At 39.3% G+C, this 25970-nt stretch overlaps 1 protein-coding gene across 1 annotated transcript in view; it reads left to right on the top strand.

Moving 5' to 3' along the window:
* Positions 1 to 25970, top strand: part of NFATC2 (nuclear factor of activated T cells 2) — a 184235-nt gene that overhangs the window by 108791 nt on the left and 49474 nt on the right. Inside the window, exons 7-9 of the mRNA XM_042466007.1 lie at positions 7486 to 7541; positions 8463 to 8589; positions 10640 to 11323. Coding sequence (XP_042321941.1) covers positions 7486 to 7541; positions 8463 to 8589; positions 10640 to 11323 — 867 coding nt within the window. The remainder of the gene's footprint in view (positions 1 to 7485; positions 7542 to 8462; positions 8590 to 10639; positions 11324 to 25970) is intronic.

Genomic DNA, 25970 nt, shown 5'->3' on the forward strand with positions numbered 1-25970 from the left:
ACAAGGTTTGGGAAAATTCTGTTCTTGTTCTGATGCTGTGAATTAGAATATTTTTTTCTTGGTGTGAATCAGAGGGATTTCATCATCTGCAAATGGTATTTCTCCCTCAAAGATGATTGACTTTGCTCACACTTTCTGATATGACGTTACTGTCTTGATTTAGAAGTCCCGTATGGCAGTTGTATGAACAAAACTACTGAGCTTGATTTCCATAACCAAAGATTTTAATTGAATAATTTAGTAAGATGGGAGCTGGAACTAGATTGGTCTCTCAGTCTGCATATGGTTTGTACTGACTGGATCAGATATCTTATTGGAATCACCCTTTTCCTCTACAATGACTTAAGCAAAGTTTACTTTCTTTGGACATTTTCTTTGACACTCTGTCAAGTCTCTGCTGTGAAAACCTCAGAGTAAGCTTGTGAGAAATGCTTAGAGAATTTCCCAGTCCCATCTCTTATGCCAGCTCAGCCAAATTGCGGCAGAAAATACATTTTTACTGCCATTTTACAAACCCATAATAATGAGTAAGGGCTCATGAGTAATGTGTACATGCATGGCAGACCCTTTAATTGGCTAATTAACCCAAACAACACTGAGGGTACTGTAGCAGATCAAATAGGATTTATCTAATACAGGCTGACATCTTGACTTCCCTTAGAGTTTGGCATAAAACTTGTGGTCCGATCACAGTTCAGGCTAGACGGCATAGAATTACATTTTCCCTTTAAAAACTCCTTTATTTCTGTAGAAAGTGCTGACACCATCAGATCTGGTGCTGGAGCTTAATTCTATATTAAATTCCCCAGTGGCAAAGTAAGACAAAATGTGGCATTGTACTATAATATTAAAGTATTGCCCAAGTAAGGACAGGTTGATGTTTGCTTACTATGCAACAATATTTGGGAATGGGAATGGGTGAGGAGGAGACAGGCATGGATGGTGTTCGTTCACAATACTACAACATCTGCTTATATGTTCCAACTACACATTCCAGTAATATGTGTCCAAATGACAGATGCAAGGACCACACATATTTAAAACCCTGCAAGTGGAGGTCTGCTTGCATGGCATAACTTTTTCCTTCTGTACTCCTCCAACATCCCCTATCTGCTCTGTATTGTCTGTAAATCCCACAAAGCATAATTTCAGGGCATATGGGTAGAGCTGCAGGGGGAGGGAGTTTCTGTTTCACAGAACCAAGTTCTGCAAATGGAATAGTGTATATACTTGACTATAAGTCAACCTGATGTATAACTCGATGACAAGTTTTGGGGCCAAAGTTATGGATTTTTATATATCCCATGTATAAATTGAGGGTAAAACTTAGGAGCATGTAACAAAGGATACAAAGGATGATGGAAAAGAAAATGATGCCAAAGCACACTGCTATTTCCCCATCCAGACCTTCAAAAAGGCCAGAAGTGGCACTGCAGTGGATTAAAATAGAGAGGGGGGTGCTTCTTTTAGTGCTTCTTTTAGTTTCTTCTGGGATGGGCTAAGTTCTTGTCTTTTGCCACTCTACTCAGAGAAGGAGATAGTTCCTTTTACTTACAGTAATTACACTGACCCATGGATAAGATTTTTTTACTTAAGTTTCTAGACTTGTACATTAGTATATACAGTAATTAAATTTTATCTTTTGTTTGCATACCACATTTCAGCTGAATTGGCTCCCAAAATGACTTACAGTTAAACTGACCACAAAGATACAATATGGATACATGGAGGTGAGGGCAAGGCTAATGGATGACATAGTCTTTGTCCCCAAAAGGAGATCGGAGCCAAAGAGGGACAGGGGGACTATCAGTGGAAAGATGAGTAGTCATGTAATATGGACTTTAAAAACAAAAAGCAAAGCAAAACCATTACTGAGGATAGGAAGAACTTGCTACCAGCACATAATTAATCCTGTGTTTTTGCACCTGGGCTGACCTCACACTATGAGCATGTATCCCATTTGTAGAATTCACCCCTTGTTGGTTCCAGCCAAAGCGGTTGACATTCCAGAACAATGAAATCACCAGGACTGGTCCAAGGTACAGGGAAGCTGAACCAAATCAGAGGGGGGAATCATGAATTCCTCCAAATTTGTTGGACTGCAGCTCCCAGCACTCCTTAGTATTGGCTATGCTGGCTAGGGATGCTAGGATTTGTAGACCAACAACATCTGATAGCCTATATGATTCCCACCCCTAGCCTAATTCCAGTTCTTAGATTCTCTATAGTACTTTGAAGGGGAATGAATAAGAAGAGCATTCTCATGTGGTGTAGTCTGAGAATGATGAAATACTAACTGTTGTTGTTTGTTGCATTTTTGGTTCAGGCTTAATGACATGTTCAGGTGATTATGGCATTCTGTCTTCATTTCTTGGAACTGTTTCCTGCAGTGATAGTTTATATATATATATATGAGAGAGGGAATCGCAAGGCAAGGAGGTAGGAAAATTCTCTATAGATTTACCTGTTGTCTGACAGTATAGGTCAGTGGGACTTCGATTACAAACACAGATTAATGTTTAGTGGCACTCCCCCGGCTCTTCCAGCAATTTTATGTCCCACCTTCATCACAGGTTGCTAAGTATCTTACAACAAAATATAATAATCTGAATAATCTGAAACAGACAGCTGGCTGACAGGAAGGCCAAAATTTAAAACTGTCCATAAAGCTGTTATAAAATTTCCTCTATTTTCTTCCAAGCAGCAGCTCAGTAACAGCCAGGAGATAAATTACAACACAGCACTGTAACAATAACAGCAACTTACTATCTTTTCTCAGAAGGTTTTGAAATGGATATGCTTTCTGATTCTCCCTTCAGTTAATAATGTTATGTGGGTATGCACCATCTCAGGGAAAGACCCACATAGGGTTGTCAGGACTATCCCAGGCCTTTAGATTTTAGGGACCAAAGCCTGAGACATATCGATGATTTCCTGGGATGCCACAGGGCATGGACCCTGGAAATATTATGAATCATGCTAAAGCCACAGAGACATTTGATTTCATTTAGTGACAAAACCACTGGGGTGGCACTACTAAAAAGCGTATGAATTTAAAATGCTAAACATAACCAGATGATGTTTTAGACTTAAGGTACACCCCAAGTATACAAGAAGTCTTGGAGGAGGGAGTATAAAGATAAGCAAAAATAATGACATCCTCCCTCAGACTGATGGACTTTAATATTTTTTAGGAAAACTATTTAAAAATATACTGACATATAATTCTGATTTATGTGTTTCCATGTTCCCAATAAGTAACTGTTTTCCTTGGAAATCTGTTACCTGAGACAATTCAGCCTCTTATACCCCTATATTAGAAAGTCAATATCTCACAACAATTGTACCTTTCTGCTTACATATTATATGCCATCTGTACTTTTTCTCCAGAGTTCTCAGTATGATTTTGAAAGCTGTGCCCAGTTTATATTAGATCAGTGTTTGTGACTGTATTTGTAATATTGAGTCCCCACATGTAGTAGACTAAGGTGGGATGCAGATGGCAGACTCCCTATGGGATAGATGTACATGTTTAGACTATAGTTGGGTCAGATTTTAAAATGTTATTTTGACCTTTGAATTAAAAAAAACTGCAAGAAGAAAGCTAGCACAGCAGCAAGCAGGCTGATTGGGGATTCTTATTGAAAGAGAATGTGTTTCTCTTCCATTGGGAACTAGATTTAAAAATGGCATGTCCCACCTGTAGCAAAAAGTAATTCTGTCTACTCTTATCACATCAAGGTACTACTATTTTTGTATTTTGCATGTATACTCCAAGTTTAACTCCTTAATTCTGTTATATATAGACCTGGCTTAACTCCAAAATATCTGTATTGAGGTGGGCAATTTGTGGCTCTTCAGATGTTGCTGGGCTACATTTCCCATCAGACACTGGTGAGAGATGATGGGACTTGCAATCCAACATGTGGAGGTGTAACTGTTTTGTTTTACTGTATCCTAACATCTCACTCCCCACTTGCAGTTAAAATTAAAAGGAAGATTAATACCTTGGACCTTGGTCCAATTCAGCAAGCCTGTTTTTATAATTTTTCAGGTGTGCATCTTTAGAATGCACTTAAGAATCATGGTTGTGGGTTTAAAAACAAAATTCTGTCTATTAAGAATATGAAAATGTGAAGTCGAAGGCTTTCATGGCTGGCATCCATAGGTTTCTTTGTTGGTTTTTCGGGCCATGTGGCTGTATTTTAGAAGAGTTTATTCCTGACGTTTCACCAGCATCTGTGGCTGGCATCTTCAGAGACTGCTGACATGGAAGAGAGTGGGATACACACACACACGTGTGTGTGCATACACATACATACTTGTGACCCTAGGTTGGGTGATTTACATGTTAATCTGTGTTTTGTTCTGTTGTTGAATGGCAAGGTCTCAGGGTGGGAGGACATGCAAGGAAGATTTGTATTTGTTTTTTTAGTGATCCATTGCCTGCTGGGGGAGGGAGGGAAGCAAGGAATAAGCAAACATAATCAAGATGTAGCAATTCATATAGCTGTTTCAGATGCTGAAATAATAATCACTATGCATTCTTTGTCTCGTTGTAATCACTGTAACACCTATGTAAAATAGAGTAGCATTATTATCTCCTGTATTGCAGTCTTCATGAAATGCAAGGTGATCTGCCCACCTTGGTTCTGCTTTCTAGTGTTGCTTGCATTGTACGACTGATACACCTTGCTTTGAATTTTAATTCTACATCTGCACATAAGTAAGCAGGTACTTGAAGACAGACAGGATAGAAGCAAGGAAGTAGAGAGGCAGATGTTAGGAACCACAGCAACTTCACCCTGCAATAGCTTGTCCAGACAGAAGGCTGTAGCCCCATGAGTTTTCTTATCCATTCATTTGATTTTACTAGATTGGTCCTCCAGTGTCTGCTGATTGCTCCAGCCTAGAAGATCAGGAGCTGTTGTAGGAAACACCTAGCTAAAATGGGCAGCAACTTTGGCCTCCAACCAGCAGTCCTGTTTGTGCCAAGAGTCAGTACTTAATCCATAATGCTTTCAGTGCAAGTCCTGTGAAGCTGGTTTAAAAAGATTTCAAGTGAGTGAGAAAGAGGGAGAGATCCATTGTGCTTCCTAGCTCCTTACCCTTTCTCATGATTAACAGAAGCAGAATAAATTCTGCAGACTTGCTAACCTTGCACAGAGGTTGCAGAACCCAGCATTTGAGCAGTTGAATTGAGCTCTTGGCTCAAAACTGTGTTGCCTTGGTTGTGCCAATGTGTATTTATTTAATTATTACTGCAGTTATTGTTAAAAGCACAGTGTATACCTGAACTTAAGCTGTCTGTCCAATGTTTAGTCTATTGGTTTGAAGTCTAGGTCACCTTGACTTGGCTGATTGTGTGTGACAGTGCTGTAATTAACCTGTTTAGAAAGTGGAGTATTCACTTGAGCTGTACAGCTGCTGTGCTTATCCCGGGTGGTTTGGGAACGACAAATCAACACACTGTGAAAATTTGGAAACCTTACACACTAGCTGACTACAAAAACAATGGAGTACTGTTTTCCTGTAGGAAAACCCCCTTAAGAAAGGGCCAGGGTGTAAATTGCAATCACCTCAGGGGCAGTCCCAGAGGTCTTTCTGACTCAAATACATCTGAGTCATCATCCCTCCTCCTCTACTACCACTTTCCCGTACTACCCCAAAGGATGGTGATTTTATTCCAAGCTTTTAACAATACTGACATGGCTTGCAAGTTCCTTACATTGAACTGGTTGTTCTGGCTTCTAAAATTCTCTCTAATCCTCTTCCTTACCATCCTCTAGAAAATAGACGTGCTTATTTCATGTTATCCAGAGCCAAGTCTCAAGTAGGATCTCTGGTTTGACTTAAATAGGACTCCAAGCACCATAGAATCATGGAGTCATAGACTTATAAGTTGGAAGAGACCACAAGGACCAACCAGTCCAACCCCTTGCCATGCAGGAATACACGAACAAAGCACTCCTGACAGATGGCCATCCGCCCTCTCTTTAAAAAATTTCAAAGAAGGAGACTACGCTGCACTCATAGGCAACGTATTCCATTGTTGAACAGCTCATACCATATGGAAGGTCTTCCTAATGCTGAGATGCAATATCCTGTCCTGTAGCTTGAATCCAGTGTCCTGTTCTCTAGAGTAGCAGAAAAAAAGCTTGCTCAATCCTGAATATGACCCCCCTTCAAATATTTAAACATTGTTATCATGTCACCTCTTAACCTTCTCTTGTCCAGGCTAAACATACTCCATTCCCTAAGCTGATCCATGGCTTCCAGACCAAAATATCTTAGTGGCATACATTAGGTGTATCTTTCTTCCTAACCATTCTGCTAGAATAGTTGTATCTTTTTAACATCATCCCTCAGGACAACAATTACCAGATGCTAGCAATGAGCAGGAGGACCAAAGGGTTTGGATGATCGAAAAGTTAAATATGGGATGACTTTTTTTAAAAAATAATAATTTGCTTGGGAGCACTGGTATAACTGAATGTGGAAGAAGTTATTTTCCATTCCATTCATCACTAAGCCAGGTTCACATGAATATACCCAGGAGTAATCCAAGGAAGTTGAAGCATGCTTCATGTGTCAATGAAATGGCAGTCTACACTGCCTGTAATATGCTGACAAAGTAAAGAGGAAGGAAAGAACTCATGTAAGGTCTTAAGAGCAACAAGAGCTGAAGGAACTAGGAAAGTTTTAGCTCATGGAAGAGGCTCAAGTTGTGGGAACATCTTAGCATTTTAAAAACCTGTTAAAAGACTTCTTGGAGGATGCTTATCAATTGTTTCTCTTCTGTGCCAGCTAGGAAAAGCTGTGACTAGGTTAACAGGCCCTCCTTGGGAATCAGATATATTTGCTACTTAAGGCATTTGCAAAGTCAGAAAAAAATTAGCAAAATTCCAGTGGGCATAATTCTTGTGTTATTGATCTGTAAATAATTAATATTAAAGGAAATGCTTAGGGAGACCATGACATTCTGTTGAAGTCCTAAAAATAATTTTGAAAACCCTTTGCTAATGTTTCTCAAAAACCAAATATTTACAGCTAATGAGGAGTTTATCATGTTAGTGATTTGCTACATGGTGTAGTGGTTAAGAAACTGGGAGACCAGTCATATTCATTTTTCCTGAGAGGAAAGATGAAATGTTGAATGAGATTTACTTCCAGGTAAATAAACAAAGGATTACGACATGATTTTGGAAGGCTCCAATTTGAAGTCATTTCTGATATGAACTCATTCAGTAGTCCCAAGAAAGCCACTATACTTTAATCTTCAAACTCCTATTCGTGGTATGGAGAAGAATAACTTCCAGAATGGTTATATAACGTACAGCCGGATCATGTGCACAAAGTGCTTTAAATGCTTGAAAGTGCTTTAATGGGCTTTGAAGGGAGCATAGTGATTTAACTTTTTAACTACATGTGTATCTGGTATGTTCTGGAACACAGTTGTTATGCAGGATTTAATTGTTTTTCCAGATGGGCAACAGATATGGGAGATGGAAGCCACAGTGGATAAAGATAAGAGCCAGCCTGTAAGTTGTATCAGCATATTCTCTTCCTTTTCTCCATAGATATCCAGATTCATTTAGTGGCAACAAGAAAAGCCTTCTAAACACCGGGGTTTCAGTCCAACACTGATCTGAGTGCATTGTTAAACTCATTGATCTGAAATGTTTTTTATTTACTGAAAGGTCTTCTCTGCGTGAAAAGAGTTTAGCAGTCCCCTAACTATCACCTAAATTCCCATAGTTTCCATAGATTTTGAATAGTGGCTATTATGTTTAATCCTTGAGTACTGCATTGTGATGATTCCTTCATACCTTAGAATCCATAAGCAAATGGCCAGAGGTATTTGAAAATGTACCAAATGACTGCAGCCTACAGAAGAATAGAATGATCCCTGGATAAAATGAATATGCCACCAGCAAATGTACACAATAGCTAGATGTAAGGCAATGAGGCTAGCTTACCCTATGGATGACAGACATTAAATCATGATAATGCCCCTTGTCTTCTAGTCCAGTTGCATAAATAGTATGGAGGAAAAAGGTTATTTAAGGTCCAAAACACACCACAAAAGTAATCCAGTTTGAGACTGTTCAACTGCCATGGCTCAATACTACGGAATTCTTGGAACTGTAATATTGAGAGACATTTATCCTTCTGTGTAGGAAAGCTCTGGTGCCATAATACACTACAATTCCCAGGATTCTCTAGCACTGAGCCAGGATAGTTAAAGCTGTCTTAAACTGGATTGTTTCTGCAGTGTGTTTTGGACCTGAGGCTACTAGTACTTCTTCAGTAAACAAGAAAGTCTGTTTTCTCCTCACCCAAGATCTGCTATGTGGGGGGAAATACTTCTAGGAGGCATTCCATGGTGTAATATGGTCCAGTGAACACTCTAATGTCATATTGTTGTCTCTTCCCCATACCCACTTCCTATTATTTTTTAGAATATGCTTTTTGTAGAGATACCAGAATATCGGAACAAGCACATTCGTACTCCTGTCAAGGTGAATTTCTATGTGATCAATGGAAAAAGGAAAAAAAGCCAGCCACAACATTTCACCTACCATCCAGGTAATTATTATTGGAAAGCTGCTTGGAGCAAAATATTCAGCAAATTTACTTGTGGCTGTTCTTGAGCATACCTATGTAGGTGTTTTATTAGAAATATATTTTCTGCTCAACTACAAGTAGTGAACACTTTGATCCATTTTTATTATTGTATTTAGTTGTATCCCATTCTTTCCCCAGAACTGGGACTCAGAATGGCTTCACAATACTAAAGGAACAATACAATTAAAATGTAGAAAAGAGGTGCATTAAAAAGGAATTAAATTATTACAATGTTAAAATAGATAGCTATTAAAAGAATGAAATACATTTTAAAAAGATAAAACTGTATAACACATTTTAAAATGAAACAACATCCCAAGCTGATCCTTTACAAACATTTTGTTTTAAAAGTCTGTCTAAACAGGTAGGTCTTCGCCTGGAGGCGGAAGGCCAACAAGGAGGGAACCATTCTAGCCTCCCTGGGAAAGGAGTTCCAGAGTCTAGGGGCAGCCACTGAGAAGGCCTTCTCTCGCGTCCCCACCTCAAAACAGATAAAACTAATTCTTAAACAATAAAGCTTAACACCATCAATGAAGGTTCATAATTCCCTCCTTTAATTCTCCATCTCTTAATTGTTTTTACATTTAAACATTTAATACTGATTTTTTTTAATGACTAGTAGATATTTGTTTTAAAATAGTGCATATTTGTTTTTTCCCCTGGAAGAAGAATTTCATAATTATAGATACACTCGCCTTTCCTTTTTTGTGGGGGATCCATTTCATAACCCCCTGTCAAAAATGAAAAAACAAGCATACTCAAGTCCCATTGGATTGAATGGAGGCATGCTCCCATGGGGGTGTACAGGTGCGCACCCCATTTTATCTCCCTCTGTTCACTGCCATGGATAATCGAAGGGCATTGATCCCAAGTCCGCGAGAATGGAGGAAGTACACATGAATAGCATAATTATGTTTTTAATTTGTTAATTTTATTCCTTTTTTAACTGAGCCCCTGTTCAGACTGTCCATTAAGGCCGGCCTCGGGGCAGAGGTGGGGTGTCACATCCACATGACACATGCCCTGACTCCGCCCCCAGGGCACCATGATCCTGTTCACCACTTCACATGGTGCATGGCATCATGGCGCTCATCCAGCGCTACGTCCAAATAATGCAGCACCGGAGCCCTGTCAAGCTGTGGCACTGTGGTTATGGTGCCCTTTTCAGGGTGCAAATAGGAGCTGCAAAAAGCTGGAAAGGCTGGATCGGGGCCATGGCATGTGGTTGCTGTGGTCCCAATCCAGCTGAAGAAAGGGTGGCTGGAGGCTGCTGTTTGTTCAGCCCCTGAGAAGAACCAACTATAAAGTCTTTCTTCATATGTTTTTCAGAATTCAGCTTTTTGTAGGCTTGGAATTTAGATTACCCTGATTTGAAATGGGATACTGCTCATTAATAACAGATGGGGGGGGGGGGGAGAAGATAGGGAAAAATATGAAAAACTGACATTAAGATGATGAATTATCCAAGATAGCTGACTAGGTACGGCCTAGACTTCACAGTTCTGAAGGATGATTCTGTGATATCTACTTGTGGAAGTTTTTCTTATGTGCACACAATTTAGAGTAACCCCATGTTTCAGGCTGAGTCCATGGAAAGCATTGTGTCTGAAATAACAACGAGAACCATGAAAATTCTCCCTGCCCTGTTATGGCCCTTTCACATATTGAAGCTGTTGCTTGATGTTGCACTAGCCCAATATTGAAGTTGTGCATGAATAGAACTAGTGATGGCTCCTTTGTCAGTGGATCAGGGAATCCAGTCTGGAATTAAATTAGAACTTTAAAGGTGCTATCCAAAGCTCTGAATCTTTTGCAGATAGGAATACTTCCTTTAAAGCTTAGATTAAAATACAGGAGAAGCTCACTGCCCCATGCAAGCCACGAGCTGTCATTGCCTACGACTATTAGGGGAACTGTACAATGTGTTTGTTGTTTATGTCAATTCTGCTTCCTCCTCTTAACTGTTTCATAGCTGTTTAGAATCATGTCCTTTGTGTACACTTTGTTCCAGTGCCTTCCATCAAAACAGAACCCATTGATGATTATGATCCAGCTTTAATCTGCAATACAGTACACAGTGGTCTGAGAACAGTAACACAGCCTTATTATTCACACCATACAATGGTCTCCGAGTCTCCTTCCTGTCTTGTGGCCACAATGGCTTCCTGCCAGCAGTTGCGTTCAAGCCTGTCTTCTCCTGAATCTCAGTATCCTCAACAAAACCCAGGGGCTGTAATATATCAAAGAAGCAAGAGTCTCAGTCCTAGCCACCTGGGCTACCAGCAATCCAGCTTGATGGCTGCACAAGTCTCCATTCCGGATGTTCACAGGTCAGTGCTAGTACACACAGGATCCCCTAGCCAAAGCTCAGCAGTGCTCCATCATTCTTCAGCCAATCAGCAATCTTCTCCTGTGATTCACTGCTCTCCTACGACCAATCAACAGCTAAGGTGTGAAAGCCATCAAGAATTTCAGCACATCATGTGTAGTGAAAATTTCACATCCAGTGGTGTGAGACCCAGCCAGCCTCAGGTCAGCCAAGCACAAAGATTAAGCCCAAGTTCATACCCTACAGTGATTCAGCAGCAGAGAACAGTCAAAAATGGACCACCAGTAAGTGATCAGAAAGAAACAGTATCAACGGGAGTTACTGTCAAACAGGAACAGAATCTTGACCAAGCCTATTTGGATGATGGTAAGCACAATTACCTTTTAAAATTTCCTACCTATGCATGCTTTACTCTCTGTAAAAAAAGCAATGTAGCTTCCATATTCATAAGGTACACATCCATGCTTCTGGAAACACAATGGCCCATTCACACAAAATAATAAGCAGAACCCTGGCTTATCAATAATTCAGAACTCACTGTTCTGGTACACACTAGGCAGTAGCTCCTACCTTGACAGTTCTTGCCAATGGTAACAACTTATCTAGGGCTGTGGAACTCCCTTCAAAAAGAGGCCAAATTGTCCCATTATTTGTTTTTGTTCTGGTGGGTTTGGATCACTGACCAGCTCTTGAGAAAGGAAAATTTAATGTGTGGGAGTTATACTTGTTTTAACTGAATAAATAAATAATAGGAACTCACAAACAGGGCAAAGGTTAGCATTGCATCTGAATCCTAAGCATACCTTCTCTCTTGGATTCTCTTCCAAGAATCATAAGCCAAATTCATACCCTAACCCTGACTTGTTAGGGAAACGACAGACCAGAAGCTTGAGTTTAGATGCTAAGCTTTTTTTTTTCTCCTGTAGAGTATATAGTTACTGAAGCAGCTCCTATTGGTGGGAGCAACCACATGGCAGTCATTGCTTATCAGTCCAATATGTATGCCTCCTCAGGCACAGTAAGCGAGGATTCTCCAGAACATGGAGAACACAGCACTGTATGCATGTGTGAGTGTGTCTACATGTCTGCATTTCAGTATTAAACATTTCATTTATTTAATTTTGAAAGTTGGAAACATACCTAATGAGCTTGAAACAAAGCAACTTCTTAAATTACATGGAAAAATGCTTGTCTTTTGCACCAAGATGCCTTAAATGTATGAAAAGATTTTGTAGTTGTCACAGAAAAAGGGTGTGAGTGGCAAAATTCAGACAAACTCTAATATCTATGCAATCCATTCAAACACTGCAGATTCTGCTTTTGTAAAAATCTGTGTGTGATATTGTTCCTGGAAGAATGCTGAAATGTCTTGATAAACAAAAACACTTTTTTTTGGTAACTTTAGATTATTTTTTTACTTTTAAAACTAATAGAAAAACTTGAGAGAGTCTTGGTTGAACATATCCCACATTATTTGCTTCATCAGCAGGTTAGTTAATTATTTCAAGCTATATTCCCTTTTCTCCTAATACAACATGTGGTTGGTGTGGAGGAAACCACTGAGTATTCCATCTCAGTTCATTTCTACTGAGAAAGACAATTATAGTTTGTTAAACTAGAACTAGGTCCCTGATCATGTCATATACTGCTGAAATGCTTGTGATTATAGTGAGAGAACCTCACTGGAGGCCATTGCCCAATGTGAGGGCAGAACATGTCCTACCCCCACCACACATTTTAGTGTTCTCAAATGCAGAATTTTACTTTGTTTTCTAGGAATGGATGTCAAGCCATTCATTTTATACTGGAAAAGGTGATGATAAGCATGCCCCTTGTTGTTTCCTTAACTACTTTATATATATCAAAATTATTGCTATTCAGGGCTCAACCTCACTGTTGCTAGTTTTAAAAACTCATGCCCTCTGCAGGGCCGAACTTTTTTTTGCAGGAGCCACAAAAGTGTTGTTTAATTTCCCTTCTTGCATGAGCTTCAGGTAGAGAAGAGATAAATTACTATGGTACCATGTGGAAACTTGTGATTTCACTGAGGCTGGCGGGGATCACTTCATAGTTGTTTTGCTTTATTTTGGCCTTGTTTTGGTCTTTATTGGCCCCTCATGATTGTTGACCAAAAATACTTACACATCTTGGACTTTGATGTGCTGTGAAAATATCTTCTAAGCATTTTCATTGATCAGTGTTTGAATACTCTGCATTCCCATGAAGGAAAAACTCTTGATGAAATTGGGAGTGTGTGAATAATGTTAGTGTGACATGGTTTTGCTTTTTAAAGAAAAAAATGCAACAACAAACTAAACACATTCCAGTGATGTCAGGTAGGGAGTAAAATACTGATAAATATGCTTGCTAATCTTCTAATGAAATATGAGTGCTCCATGCAACTGTGTTATTTGTACTCAATGATTTTTTCTCTCCCTGCTTCTCCTACCAGGGCAGCTTTTCATCTTCTTTGTTCTGTCTTCAATTTCTGGCAGCATAGGACAAAAAAAAAGCTTATCCATGTGCCTAAATAATATGTCAATTAAGGAAGTGGCACAGTCTCTAATTATGCTTCTGTATTGCCCTTAGCAAGTCTTGTATAAGTACTCTATAACTTATGGAAATAACAAAAGAGAGGAAGGAGTCCATACAAGAAAAGAAGGATAGCTAAGTCCATGGAAAACTTAGAATCACAAAATATATTACTTCCTTCTTATGCTTTCTAATGTGCTCTCACCTTTCCCCATCATACCACTGTTTGATGTCTTCCCAACTTTTATACAGTCTGGAGTCCTGTTGGTTAGACCCAAGTGGAGTAGGCCCATTCAGCTTTATAATTTCCATTTTTGAGGAGGGATTTGAACTGAATGGTGATCAACATGTAGGTAGACCCAACTGATTCAATGGATCTCCTCTAGCTAGGACTAAATAATCTTTTCTCCATTCTGAAAGAACGAAATAGCTCTCTTACGGCTTAATTATGTCCAATAAGAACTTTACAGTAAGGATGCTGGTGCTTTTTGGTATCACAGTTTTGGATTTGGCACCATCCGCTAGATTTTCCCAACAATAGAATTCAGCCCCAGAGCTAAAATAAGTTCTCTACTTAGCACTGCCATTTTCTAGTTCTTCAAATCAGTTCTGAGACACTTTAATTACTGTGTTCTTTTTCTACCACCATGTTTTTGTCTTGGTAGTACTTGTATATAGCATTGTACAGAATGAACCAAAATAGTGTAAAGTTTAGAGTGTTGGACTTTGAATTGGGAGACCCAAATTCAAATCCATCCTCAAATATGGAGAGTCCCAGTTCAGCATGGGCCATTATCTCTCAGCAAACTTGTCTTCCAGTGTTTATGTGTTGGATTATTGGACATATACATTACTAGTGTGATACAGATCATCATCACTGCTACAATCATCCCAACAATAATAATGTTATTTTGTCATATACAGATGATCCAGTGATATTCTTGTCAGAATGCTGTTTCCCCCCATTATGTATTTTACTACTATTATTATTATTATTAACCTTTATTTATATAGCGCTGTAAATGAGAAAAGACCCTACAGATTCATAAGAATACCACAGGCAGGCCCCCAAGGGTGTCATTTCCATCTACTTCACAGTGGGAAATGTAGAAAAAATAAGATCAAAGATGCCAGTGGCAGAGGGCAGGGAAGAAGTAGTAGCTGAAGCTACAAAGTAGAAATAATGCATTTTGACACCACTTATTCTACCATGATGCTATGATCCTACAGAACCCTAGGATTTATAGTTTTGTAAGGAACCAGCACTCTTTGGCAGTGAAGGCTAAAGACCTTGTAAAACCACAGTTCCCAGGATTCCATAGGATGGAACTACAACACTTAAAGTGGTGTCAAACTGCATTATTTCTACAGTGTAGACGCACCCAGTGTTTGATTTGCTTCAGAGATTTGTTGTTAGTTGCTCTCAAGTCAACTTCAAGTGATGGCAACCCTGTGGATTAGACATCTCCAAGTCTCCCTGTCTTCCACTGCTTTGCTCATTTCCTGCAGGCTCATGCCTGTGTCCTCCCTACTTTAGTCTATCCATATGGTGAGTGGTCTACCTTTCCTTATTCTACCCTCTGCCTTCTCCAGCATTAAAGTCTTTTAGCCATAGCAATAGTAGCTTCATTTGATATACTGCTTCATACTGAACTAAGCAGTCTCTAAGCAATGTGAAGTCAAAGGCTTTCATGGCAAGCATCCATAGTTTTTTGTGAGTTTTTTGGGCTATGTGGCCATGTTCTATAACCTTCCAGGTTAGCATTCTCTGAAGATGCCAGCCACAGATGCTGGCAAAACATCAGGAATAAACTTAAAGAACATGGTCACATAGCCCCAAAAAACCACAAAAAAACTAAGGCCTGTTACAGACAGCCAAAATAAAGCTGCTTCGAGTCACAGTGGAGGTATGGTGTTTCAATGATGCATACGTCCTACGAGTCCAGAAGCCACACCAAAGCCACGCTCCAGTTCTTAGGGCTGGAGTGTGGCTTTGGTGCGACTTCTGGACTCTTAGGACGCATGCATCATTGAAACACCATACCTCCACTGTGACTTGAAGCAGCTTTATTTTGGCTGTCTGTAACAGGCCTAAGTCTCTAAGCAGTTTACAACTGTAAGCTAATTGCCCCCAACAAGCTGGTGACCTCAGAAGGATGCAAGCCTGAGTCGAGCTTGAGCCCTGGCCACCTTATGGTTTTGAGTGAGTGGCTGCAGTACAGGCATTTAACCACTGCGCCACCAGGGCTCCTGAGTTTTCCAATGGGCCGTGCCTTCTCATGATATGGCCAAAGTATGATAGCCTCAAATTAATCATCTTGGCCTCCTGGGGTATTTCTGGCTTGATTTGCTCAAGAACCCATTTATTTTTTCTTTCTCGCTGTCCACTGTATCCTCAGCACTCTTCTCCAACACTCTTCTTTTTATCTGCTTTTTTCACAGTCTAGCTCTCATATCCATACATAGTGATTGGGAATACTATGGCTTAGATGATTCTGACTTTAGTGCTCAATTGTATATCTTTACTCTTTAGGATCTTCTGTAGCTCTTTCATGGCTTCCCTTCCCATTCCTAGTCACAATCACCATTCGGGGCAACGTTTGATCCCATGTGCAAGAAATCACTGACTACTTCAATTTCCTCATTATCTAATTCAAATATATGTAGGTCCTCCATGGTCATTATTGTTGTTTATTATATATTTAGCAGCAGACCTATCTTTGCATTTTCTTCCTTGACCTTCCTTAGTAATTATTCCATATCATTAATGTTTTCTTCTGTTAATAATGCATCGTCCACATATCTTAGACTGTTGGTGTCCCTTCCTCCTATCTTCGCTCCTCCTTCTTCTGAGTCTAGTCCTGCTCTTCGTAATCTATTCATGTGATATTTAGTTTAAATACTGAATTTTTTACCAGAAACTGGCCTAGTTTAACTTTTTTTGTCTATTCAACTTTTCATCATAGTGTGTGTTAATCAGCCCACCTGTGCTAGAACATCTTTACTGTCTCCTACTATTGGTTGTTAAGACTAATGAATATATTTTTTTCCATTTCCTTTCAGTTCACTAATTACACATTCCCACTTAACCAAGTGTATTTACCAATGCAATACACATGCATCTGATTGTAGTCCACAAAAGACTGTGACAAATAAAATTTGTTAGTCTTACGTTGCCACAAAACTGTGAACACATTCCAACTTGTTACTATCTTTTGTGGTGCCCAGAAATGGACACAATATTCTTTGTGAGATCTAACCACAGCAAAAGAGAGTGGTATGATAAAATGAAGCTTCCTGCTAAAACCCAGTTAAAAGGCACAATATTGCCATGTCAAGGAGTGCAAAAACAAACAGACTCCAAACAGTCAAAACAACGGACTCCAAAACAATATTAATAATTGTATTAATTTCTGAACATTTTCTTCTATTTTGCTTAACTATTTAGCTTTGCTGGACCTATATGGATTCTTTGTGTGCAGCTCTGCAAAATAGACTTCAGCTAGGCATTCCTCAAAAGCTAGACTTTTCTTCCAGCTTGCAACATTTTTCCAGAGGACAGGGAGAGGAAAGGTCACCCAACATTTCTACATCTCCAGAAATGTAAGTCAAAGGTGCAAGATTTCACTCATTGCTTAAATACACTGAACGGGAACACCAGACTTGTTTCCCAGAAATCAATTAGATCTCAGAATAGTAACTGCATGTTTTGCCATCATATATAATATATTTTTTTGAAATTTGAAATTTTAATTTAAAAACTGGGGCCTCTCCTTTCTCCTCCCACTGAGCTTCACCCCATTTGCTCCATCTCGTAAAGCATTTTAAAGGGAAGCAAATGAATACCACAACCTGTTTCTACCCAAAAGCAGATGTTTAGGGAGCAATGGTGTCAACCCCTCTTAGGGTGTCACCTGGTGTGGGCCACACACCCCAGTGACCCCTCTGATTCAGGGTAAAAACTCAGGCAATTTTGTAATAAGGCAACCCTGACTCAGTGATGTATTTAAGTCTTTTACTCCAGGTATCAAGTCTTTACCTTCAAGTCTCAAGCTGAGTCTCAAGTCAGGGCAGGGTGCATTTTTAAAAGGGTAAAATAATGCTAGGAAAGATGGAGGGAAGTAGAAAGACAAGAGGCATGCATGCATGGTGGGTAGATTCTATTAAGAAAGCCAAAGATATGAATTTACAGGAACTAAGTAGAACTATGGAGGATAGGAAGTCTTGGAGATGTCTCATCCACAGGGTTGCCATAGTCGAGATAGACTCAAGGCAGGTTAACAACCACAAAAAACAGCAAATGCATTTGGCAACAAGCTTGAGGGAGAAGGGTTCTTCTATAGTTTTTCAAAAGTTTTAGATGGCTTCTCTGATTTGCGGCAGGGAAGGGCTGCTTAGACCTCAACCCCTGCCTCAAGGCCTTTGTGTAATGCATTTGCCGTTTTTGAATAAATTTAGGCCAACAAATTGGTCTCTTAAAATATATGAGTCGATTCGAGTTGAATTGAGCTGAGTTAGTGCCTCATTTATTGCTAAATCCTCTCCAAGTCAAGTCACTGAAGTGACTGGAGTCTGAGTCAATTGACTTGAGTCTGCAACACTGCCCTGACCTCCACCCTTACCTTAAGAACTGTTTCTGTATAGATAGGGTCCCTTAAAGTTAAGACATCTTGAAACCCAGCAGAAAGTGGAATGACGGATATACACCATGGATAATAGGTTGCTGCTTTTTCAGTCTATCTTCAACCTGCTAGAGACACAAACCCTTATATTTTTCTTTAGCTCATGACATCAACTACACCCTGACTCTGGCTGTGAGATAGGAAATCCTGTAGCAAAAGAGTTGGGACAGCCTTTTGCATCTTCTAACTTTCCACTGCCCAGAACATATTCACTCTTACTTTATCACAGCGTTTTACTGTATTTATTGTTTTCTGCATGGCAAGCATCTTTGAGCTTTGATGATAGAACAGGAAATGTGAAGTTTTCCTTCTGCTTTCCCTTGAACTTTTAGGGTGAGTGAGTTCGTATGTTTTTAAAAGCCTGTGGTTTGATTAGAGAAGTGATAAGTTATAATTAGAACAGCTTTTTGAAGCAGGCGTGGCCATTTTTGCAATCACCCCGGCATTCATAGGTGACTTTAATCTGAACATTTTCAGTTCTGTTCATGATTAAGTTATCAGTATATGCATTCTCTTTGTTAAGATCTTTGCTGTCTTCCATATATCTATGAGTGTTCACATGCATTTATGCTGGGGATTAAAAAATGGTCTAACCAAATTTTTATAAAACTGACCCAGCAATTTGAAGAGAAATTTCTTGAAAAGCCTTTTGTCTCTCCTTTGCCTCTTTAAATCATTTTATTGATTTGTCAGACATACTCACAAGTAAGTCCCATTGAATTCTACAACCTGCTTTTGAAAAGACTCACAAAGGATTACATTGGCCTGATACAAACTGGCATGATGTACCGTGCTGTGCAGCAACCACACAGTCACTAACCCTAACATGGTGTGAAGCCATAACAATGGCAGTGTCCTGTGTACTTGGGCGCCACCATTGTTACGTAATCACCGTGTGGCATTCTCACGTCACTGTGTGGAGTTTACGTAATGAGTGCGCCACTCAAAAAAAGTATGCATGCAGAAGTATACTGTGGCTTTATATTTTAAACCTGGTTTGATCACTGCCCTTTCTTTGGAGACATATTTACTACTACATCTCTTTAAAACAATGAGTTGTTGGAAGAACTTTCTCTGACTCTGTAAAAGTTTTTTTAGGTATGTAACTGCTACCCTTATATTGGTGAGCCTCAGTGACTGGTGAATGGTGGCAGCTGTTTTTATTTTGACCAGATTCCAAAAGCACCTAAGAACATGGCTTTCTGGGTAACATAGTGGTGGCCACTCCTGATTTCTTCTTTCCAAATGTACACCTTCACCACAAAGGTAGAGCTAAAACAAAATCAGCTTCATGACATTGTTAGGGTGGATAAAATGGCTGAGAAATTGTCTTCTGTTTGGTTTTGTTCTACTGTTTCTTCAAACATCAGATAAACTGTGGTAACATGACAAAATTTTGCACACAAACACATATATGATGGCTGAAATTCTGTGCAATACTTTCTGTTTCTGATGAAATGAGTTATAGGCCATAGAAGTTCATGGCATAATACATTTGTTAGAACACCAAGGAGGAGTTGGAGAGAAGCAGCTTTCTCTGTGCCTCTCTGAATGCTGTCGTAGCACTTCCATTTTCTTCTCGAGATAGATGGTTGTTAAAAGTATGCCTTTTGTCAAATGGATTTTTCCAATACAACAAAAGGCACACTTTCACAAGCATCTCTCTCAGGGTGAGAATGGAAGTGCTGTGATGGCATGCAAAAGAGGCACGAGGAAAGCTGCTGCTCTCCCATTCCATTTTGGCTTGCTTTTCTCATGCAATAATGCTCATGCAATAATGCTCTAGCACTCTTTTGTTGTTTCCTGTCAACCAAGTATTATTTATTCTGATAGACACTCTTAGCAGCTCTGAGATATTTTTAAGTTGAGATGCTGGGAAGCAAATGTGGGATCTTAGGGCTGAAACACATGTGTTGTGCCACTGCTTCTGCCACAATTCCAGTATAGAACTGGAAATCAGCAATGCAGATCTTCTATGTTTACTACAAGCATGATACTTTTTTCTCCTTTTTTTAATACTAAGGGTGTATTGACACTGTAGAAATAAAGCAGTTTGACACCACTTTAATTGCCATGATTCTATCCTATGTAATCTTGGGATTTGTAGTTTGGTGAGGCACCTCAGCACTCTAACAGACCAGGCTGAATACCCCACCAAACTACCAACTACAAATCCAGGACTATAGGATAGAGTTTTGACTCCTGTACCTATATGAGCTTGCATGTTTCTACTCTTTCCACTAGTAACCTGGTAAGATGTATTTTCCTTCCCAGTTTCTCCAGCAGGATCTTAATACATTTCTTACAATAATGCATAATTATATTTGTAAGACACTCTGTGCATTTCTGTAGCTTTTGTGTTGTAGAAATTGCTGAAAATTGAATTAATATTTTTCAAAACACATGAGTGTCCTTAGATAAAAGATGCCAAATATATGATTTGATGGCATATATATTCATTGTTAAGGGCTGTGTTATTGTTTTTTAAATTTATCTAAATTTCTCCCTAGTGTTTATTTAAAACAAATGTACCTGCACTGTTCCCAAGTGACCTTGTCCCATCATCCAACAACAAGCAAGTAACAAATAAAAACAATAAATCCAAACTCAGCACCGGAGGAAGGAAGAAAATGCATTGAACGATTAAAAAAAAATGAAGTTGTTCCACTGGCACTTCTTTGTTCTTGAATTCAGGAATCCTTTAATTGGTCCAGTACAATGCCCACAGGCAAGTTTTTCTATAAAGCGTTTCCTGTTCAGAAAAACATAAAAAAATCTATTAAGAGAGCAAGATTGCCACAGAATGGAACTCAACAGCCTCTCTCAGAGTACATATTCACAATTTGTGCCTGCACCCCTCACGCACAAGGTCTCTCAGGCAACAATAAAGCCAAGATGAAAATTTTTCTATTTATTTGGAAAAAGGAGTATTGTTAAATCAAATCGCAGTGTTGGCTGCAGGATTTGCAGAGTGTGTGTGTGTGTGTGTGTGCACGGACCCACACACACATGTCTTAGAAAAGTTTCATTTACTGTATTGCAAGTTGAATACTCTCTTATATTGCCTGTGACTTATTTGCATGCTCCAGACAAAGTAAGAATGGAAGCATTGCTAGGCCAGTGAACCATTTAACTGTCTTGGAGCCCAGGCAAATTTTGCCATCCTCTGGATCTGGGCCACCAGATTGTTTCAACAGAAATCGAAGTTGTGCCTAAATAAATGGAGCCCTGGTGGCGCAATGGGTAAATGCCTGTACTGCAGCCATTCACTCAAGACCACAAGGTTGCGAGTTCAAGACCAGCAAAAGGGCCCAAGCTTGACTCAGGCTTGCATCCTTCCGAGGTCGCTAAAATGAGTACCCAGACTGTTGGGGGCAAATTAGCTTACTTGCTGTTCAACGCTATGATCTTTGGAATAGCGGTATATAAATAAAACAAATTATTATTAAAACAAATTATAAATAAAAATCATAGGCGCGTTACAGATGGCCCAGAAGGGACCGTCTCGCGCCGCCGCTGGTTGCAGCGTCCGGGAACCACAGCAGCCAAACGGCGCGGTTCCCGGACGCTGCCAAGAAGGAACGTGAAAATCGCGCTCCTTCTTGCTCCCCGGAAGAGACCCCGTGAGGCGCTAGTCGTGCACTCACAGCGTCATTTCTGGGGCGCGATGTGCGGAAGCAGAGCGTCCGTTATGTCAAGATGGCGGCCGTGTGGAATGGCCGCCGCCATTTGTTACGGACTCAGTCCGTGCTAGGGTTAGGGGTGTCTGGAAGAGATGCCCCTTTCTAACCCTAGCACGGACTGAGTCCGTCCTAGGGTGCCCGTTTATAACGGGCCATTGTATCCCAGTTTCTTTCATCCAGTTTCATGAACTGGATTAGGTTATATTTTTCATCTGAAGTAGTCCGTCACATAAAGTAGAGCAAGTGTGCATCACCTTTCCACTTACCACATCTAAATTACTATCCTCACACATCCATGCAAGACAAAATGTCATAAGAGCATTGTCTTGGAAGGGGCTCTGTAGTGTTTGTGTATTCCATGTGTGTGATGTTCTGTTCCTTTAGGCTTAAAGTTTAACTGAACTGTAGACAGTGTTCACTGAGCAACAGTTCTGATCTCAGTGGGATGTTGAGCTTTGCTCTTCGTAAGTCATCTTAATAAATCCTAGTGGTTATAGAAATTTAGGATGTGCAGAAATTTCTACAATTGTGCATATAGGCAACAGACCACATAGGGAAGAGGTGCATCAGGATAAATTCCTGCTTCCACGTATAATGATTAAAGTTACAGAAGTATTGTATTTGTCTGCATCTGGTCTCTCTCATATATGTGTGTGTGTTGTTGTTGTTGTTGTTGTTGTTGTTGTTGTTGTTGTTGTGTGCCTTCAAGTCATTTCCGACTTATGTCGACCCTTATATATGGTTTCAAGAAAAACCTGCAGATTTGGCACCAGTTCCTTGTAACCACTTGCTTGCCTTTTATATAGCACTCTATAAAAATGCAGACCACTTTATATAGCACTTTATAAAAAAAATGCAGTGCCATATATTTTGTGAATGCTAGATTGCTGTCATTCACAATTTACAGAAGTCAAGAGTAAGTGACTTTTCTGATGTCACACATGCCAGGGACAGGACTTGTGCCCCTTATTTTACAAACCACCACTTACCAGCCACCAGTTTCTAAATCAGTTTCTAGATGACACACAACCACTTTCAGTGATTGTTCTAAAACACAGTAAGAGTTGCTCAAAAGAAGAATGTGGCTGGGAATTCAACCACAATAAATGTGCCAAGTACTCACTCACTTCACAGTCACTACATGCTCTACTAGGGTGTCATAAGACAATGCTCATTCTCTTTGCAGCAAAACTAGTAGGGTTTTGTAGAATCTTAAAAATTAGTCCATGAAAGCTTACACCGAACCAAAAGAGGACCTAAAGATTCCTAGAGATAACATATTAATCAAAACCACAAATAATCAAATCCGCAAAAGTCAAAGCCTCAAATGTGGAGGGCCAACTGTAAAAGTATTTGCAGTACCCTAACAGACTATATGTAATCCAAGTCAGAAAGGTGTTATTTTCCCCTTAGCACAGCTATCAAAAGTGAAACACAGGGCATTCTAGTTGCTGGCAGAAGTTGTAGCTCGGGGCCATTTATTCGCCAACCCATTCTCATAAAGAAAGTAAAAAAATCAATTTCTCTATGAGAAGTCTTCTGAATGGCATTGTTTTATCTTCCCATCTCTGCTTCTTGGCCTGCTTCCAGTTCATGCCTAGATCTTTCCACACTCACCTTGCATCACCAGCATTTCATCTGCAGTTTAGGCTTCATTTATACTTTTTGTTTTATTTTGTTTTTGAAAAATCTCATTCTTTCTCCAAGTAACTCAGGTCTTCCTATTATTATTATTATTATTATTATTATTATTATTATTATGCTTTATTTACATAGCACTGTAGATTTGCACAGCACTGTACATACAAACAATAAAATAGATAAAAGTATACCTGCCCATGGCATACAATCTAAGAAATAATAGCATAATACATATAAATAATACATAACAATACAGGAAAGGGTTCAATAAAGTAAGTCAGGCAACAAATTAAAAATGTCAAATAACAAATAATAATCATGCAATGCCTGGGAACACTTCTCTGAACAGGATGGTCTTCAACTCAGTTTTGAAACTGGTTAAAGAAGTGATGGCCCGTGCTCGTGGGGGAAGGAGATTCCAGGATTCCTGCTCTCATTTTATCCTCACAACAGCACTATGAGTTAGGATAGGATTGGAAAGTGTGACTGTATACCCGCCAGCTGTTCCAATTTGACAGCAACAATCCACTTTTTCCACTGCTTTTTAAATGCTCTAGTTTTTTTCTCCTTCTGACTCTTTCCCCTTTTATCCACATCTTCTTTAATTGCTGCAAAGCAGTTTGCACTTAGTTAACTCAGAAAGAAGAAGATGCAGGTGGAATCTTGCTCTTTCAAGTCAGCTTAGGAAAAAGTAGACTACTGCATCATCTCCCTGCTGTCTTCTTCCTCATTAATAATGTTTGCTGTCTTGGCCACACTCTGATGTTGCTTGGCCACATTTGTCCTGATTTTCATCTATGAAATGTTGAAGGCTATATAACTGCTCCTAGTCATTCCATGAGTTTGAAGGAATCTGAAGTCTTTTTCTCATGGAGTCAGCGCTTTGTGGGGGGGGGGGGGGGGCAATGGCTGACAGTGTAAAATTTCTGGTGGGCCTCTGTTAAGATTTTCCTGAAATGGGGATGAAGAAAAGTTCATCTCCTGATTTTCTTTCTGTAAGATCTCATGTACCTAGCTGCTTGTCTTGGCTTGCTTTTTGAAAGACATCAAGATAAGTCAAGCTGCTGGCACCTGCATTCTAAAACAAGGGATGCCACAGTGATACTGAGAATTATTTGTTTACACTGAAAACTTTAGGCATTGGACAGAGAGAAAATATGTAGAATACACTTTAAAAAAAGAAATAGAACTAAAGGCCTTTTAGAAAGTAAGAGTATATCTGCATTACACAATTACATTAGGTTTATCATCCATTATCTATCATATTTCTTTTATTCTATGGAATCCTGGTATTTTGAATTTGTTGAAGTACTTTGAATTCTCTACTAGAAAGCTCTAGTCTGCTCCCATATACTACATTCCCTCAATTACCCTGAAAGAGGGGAATTAAGGATTAAATCAGTTTAGTTCCAAAATGTAGACAAACATTCAGTGTCATAAAAATGTTGTACTAGTTTCTTTTCCCCATTCAGTAGCTACTTAAAGTATTATTACAAAAAGATATAGCTCCTGAGCAAAGGAGATGCTGGAATTACCTATAAATAACTTGGTTTGGTTCATTTATTTCAGCAGCAAGCTATAACAAAAATCACTAAGCATTTAGAAGAAAATATGAACATTACAAAATGTTCACACACTGAAAAGGGGCAATTTATTTCATAATTATTCAGTAGCAAGCACAATCTTATAAAAGTCTATTTAGAATTAAGTACTGTTGAATTCACTGGGGCTTGATCCCATGAAAGTTTGTAGCCTTTGATTACCTTGTCTGCCCTCTAAAACTGCAGAAAGCATTAGCTGGAAACCAGGAAGGATGAAAATGTGGCTTAATGAGAATTTGTCTATGTCAACTAAATAGTTTTCAGACCCATGTTGTAAATTAAACATAGTGTACCCTTTTGCTGGCCTAGTCATGGCCAGAAAAGCTAAACCACAGTGCATAAACACACTGTGTCCTCTCTTTCTGTCTGCAGGGGCTTGGATATCAATAATGTATCTTAATGTTTCTGAATCATTTAGGCTAATTTCTGGTGCCATTTGAAAGGTAGGTTGACTGAACTTAATTGGTTTGCTCCAACAAACAAACAGATATTTGGCAGTTTTATCATCGGGCATGGATGATAATCTAAATGACCAGTTGAAAAGGTTCAAATGCACCTTCATCTGTACTGGTAAATGTCTATTTTCTGCTGTCAGTCAGGGTGAATACAGAAGGGTGAAGTTGGAGTTCTTTTACATATGTATATATGAGAGGTGTTTTTTTCCTACAAGGCCTTATCATACTTTTTCTTACCTCTTTGTATGTGTGCCTAGTTGAGATGTAAGAAATTTGAGAAACATAAAAAAAGCTTAGCAGGGCATTCATTTATTAGTCTGTTCCTCTGTGAATTAGAGTTTGTCAATGCTTATCTCCCTAGAGGAATAACTAGAAGTCTGTATCCTATATTTTGTTAATGTGACATTATCAGTTGCAAC

The sequence above is a fragment of the Sceloporus undulatus genome, chromosome 4 (assembly GCF_019175285.1).
Source record: "Sceloporus undulatus isolate JIND9_A2432 ecotype Alabama chromosome 4, SceUnd_v1.1, whole genome shotgun sequence".
Taxonomy (NCBI): Eukaryota; Metazoa; Chordata; class Lepidosauria; order Squamata; family Phrynosomatidae; genus Sceloporus; species Sceloporus undulatus.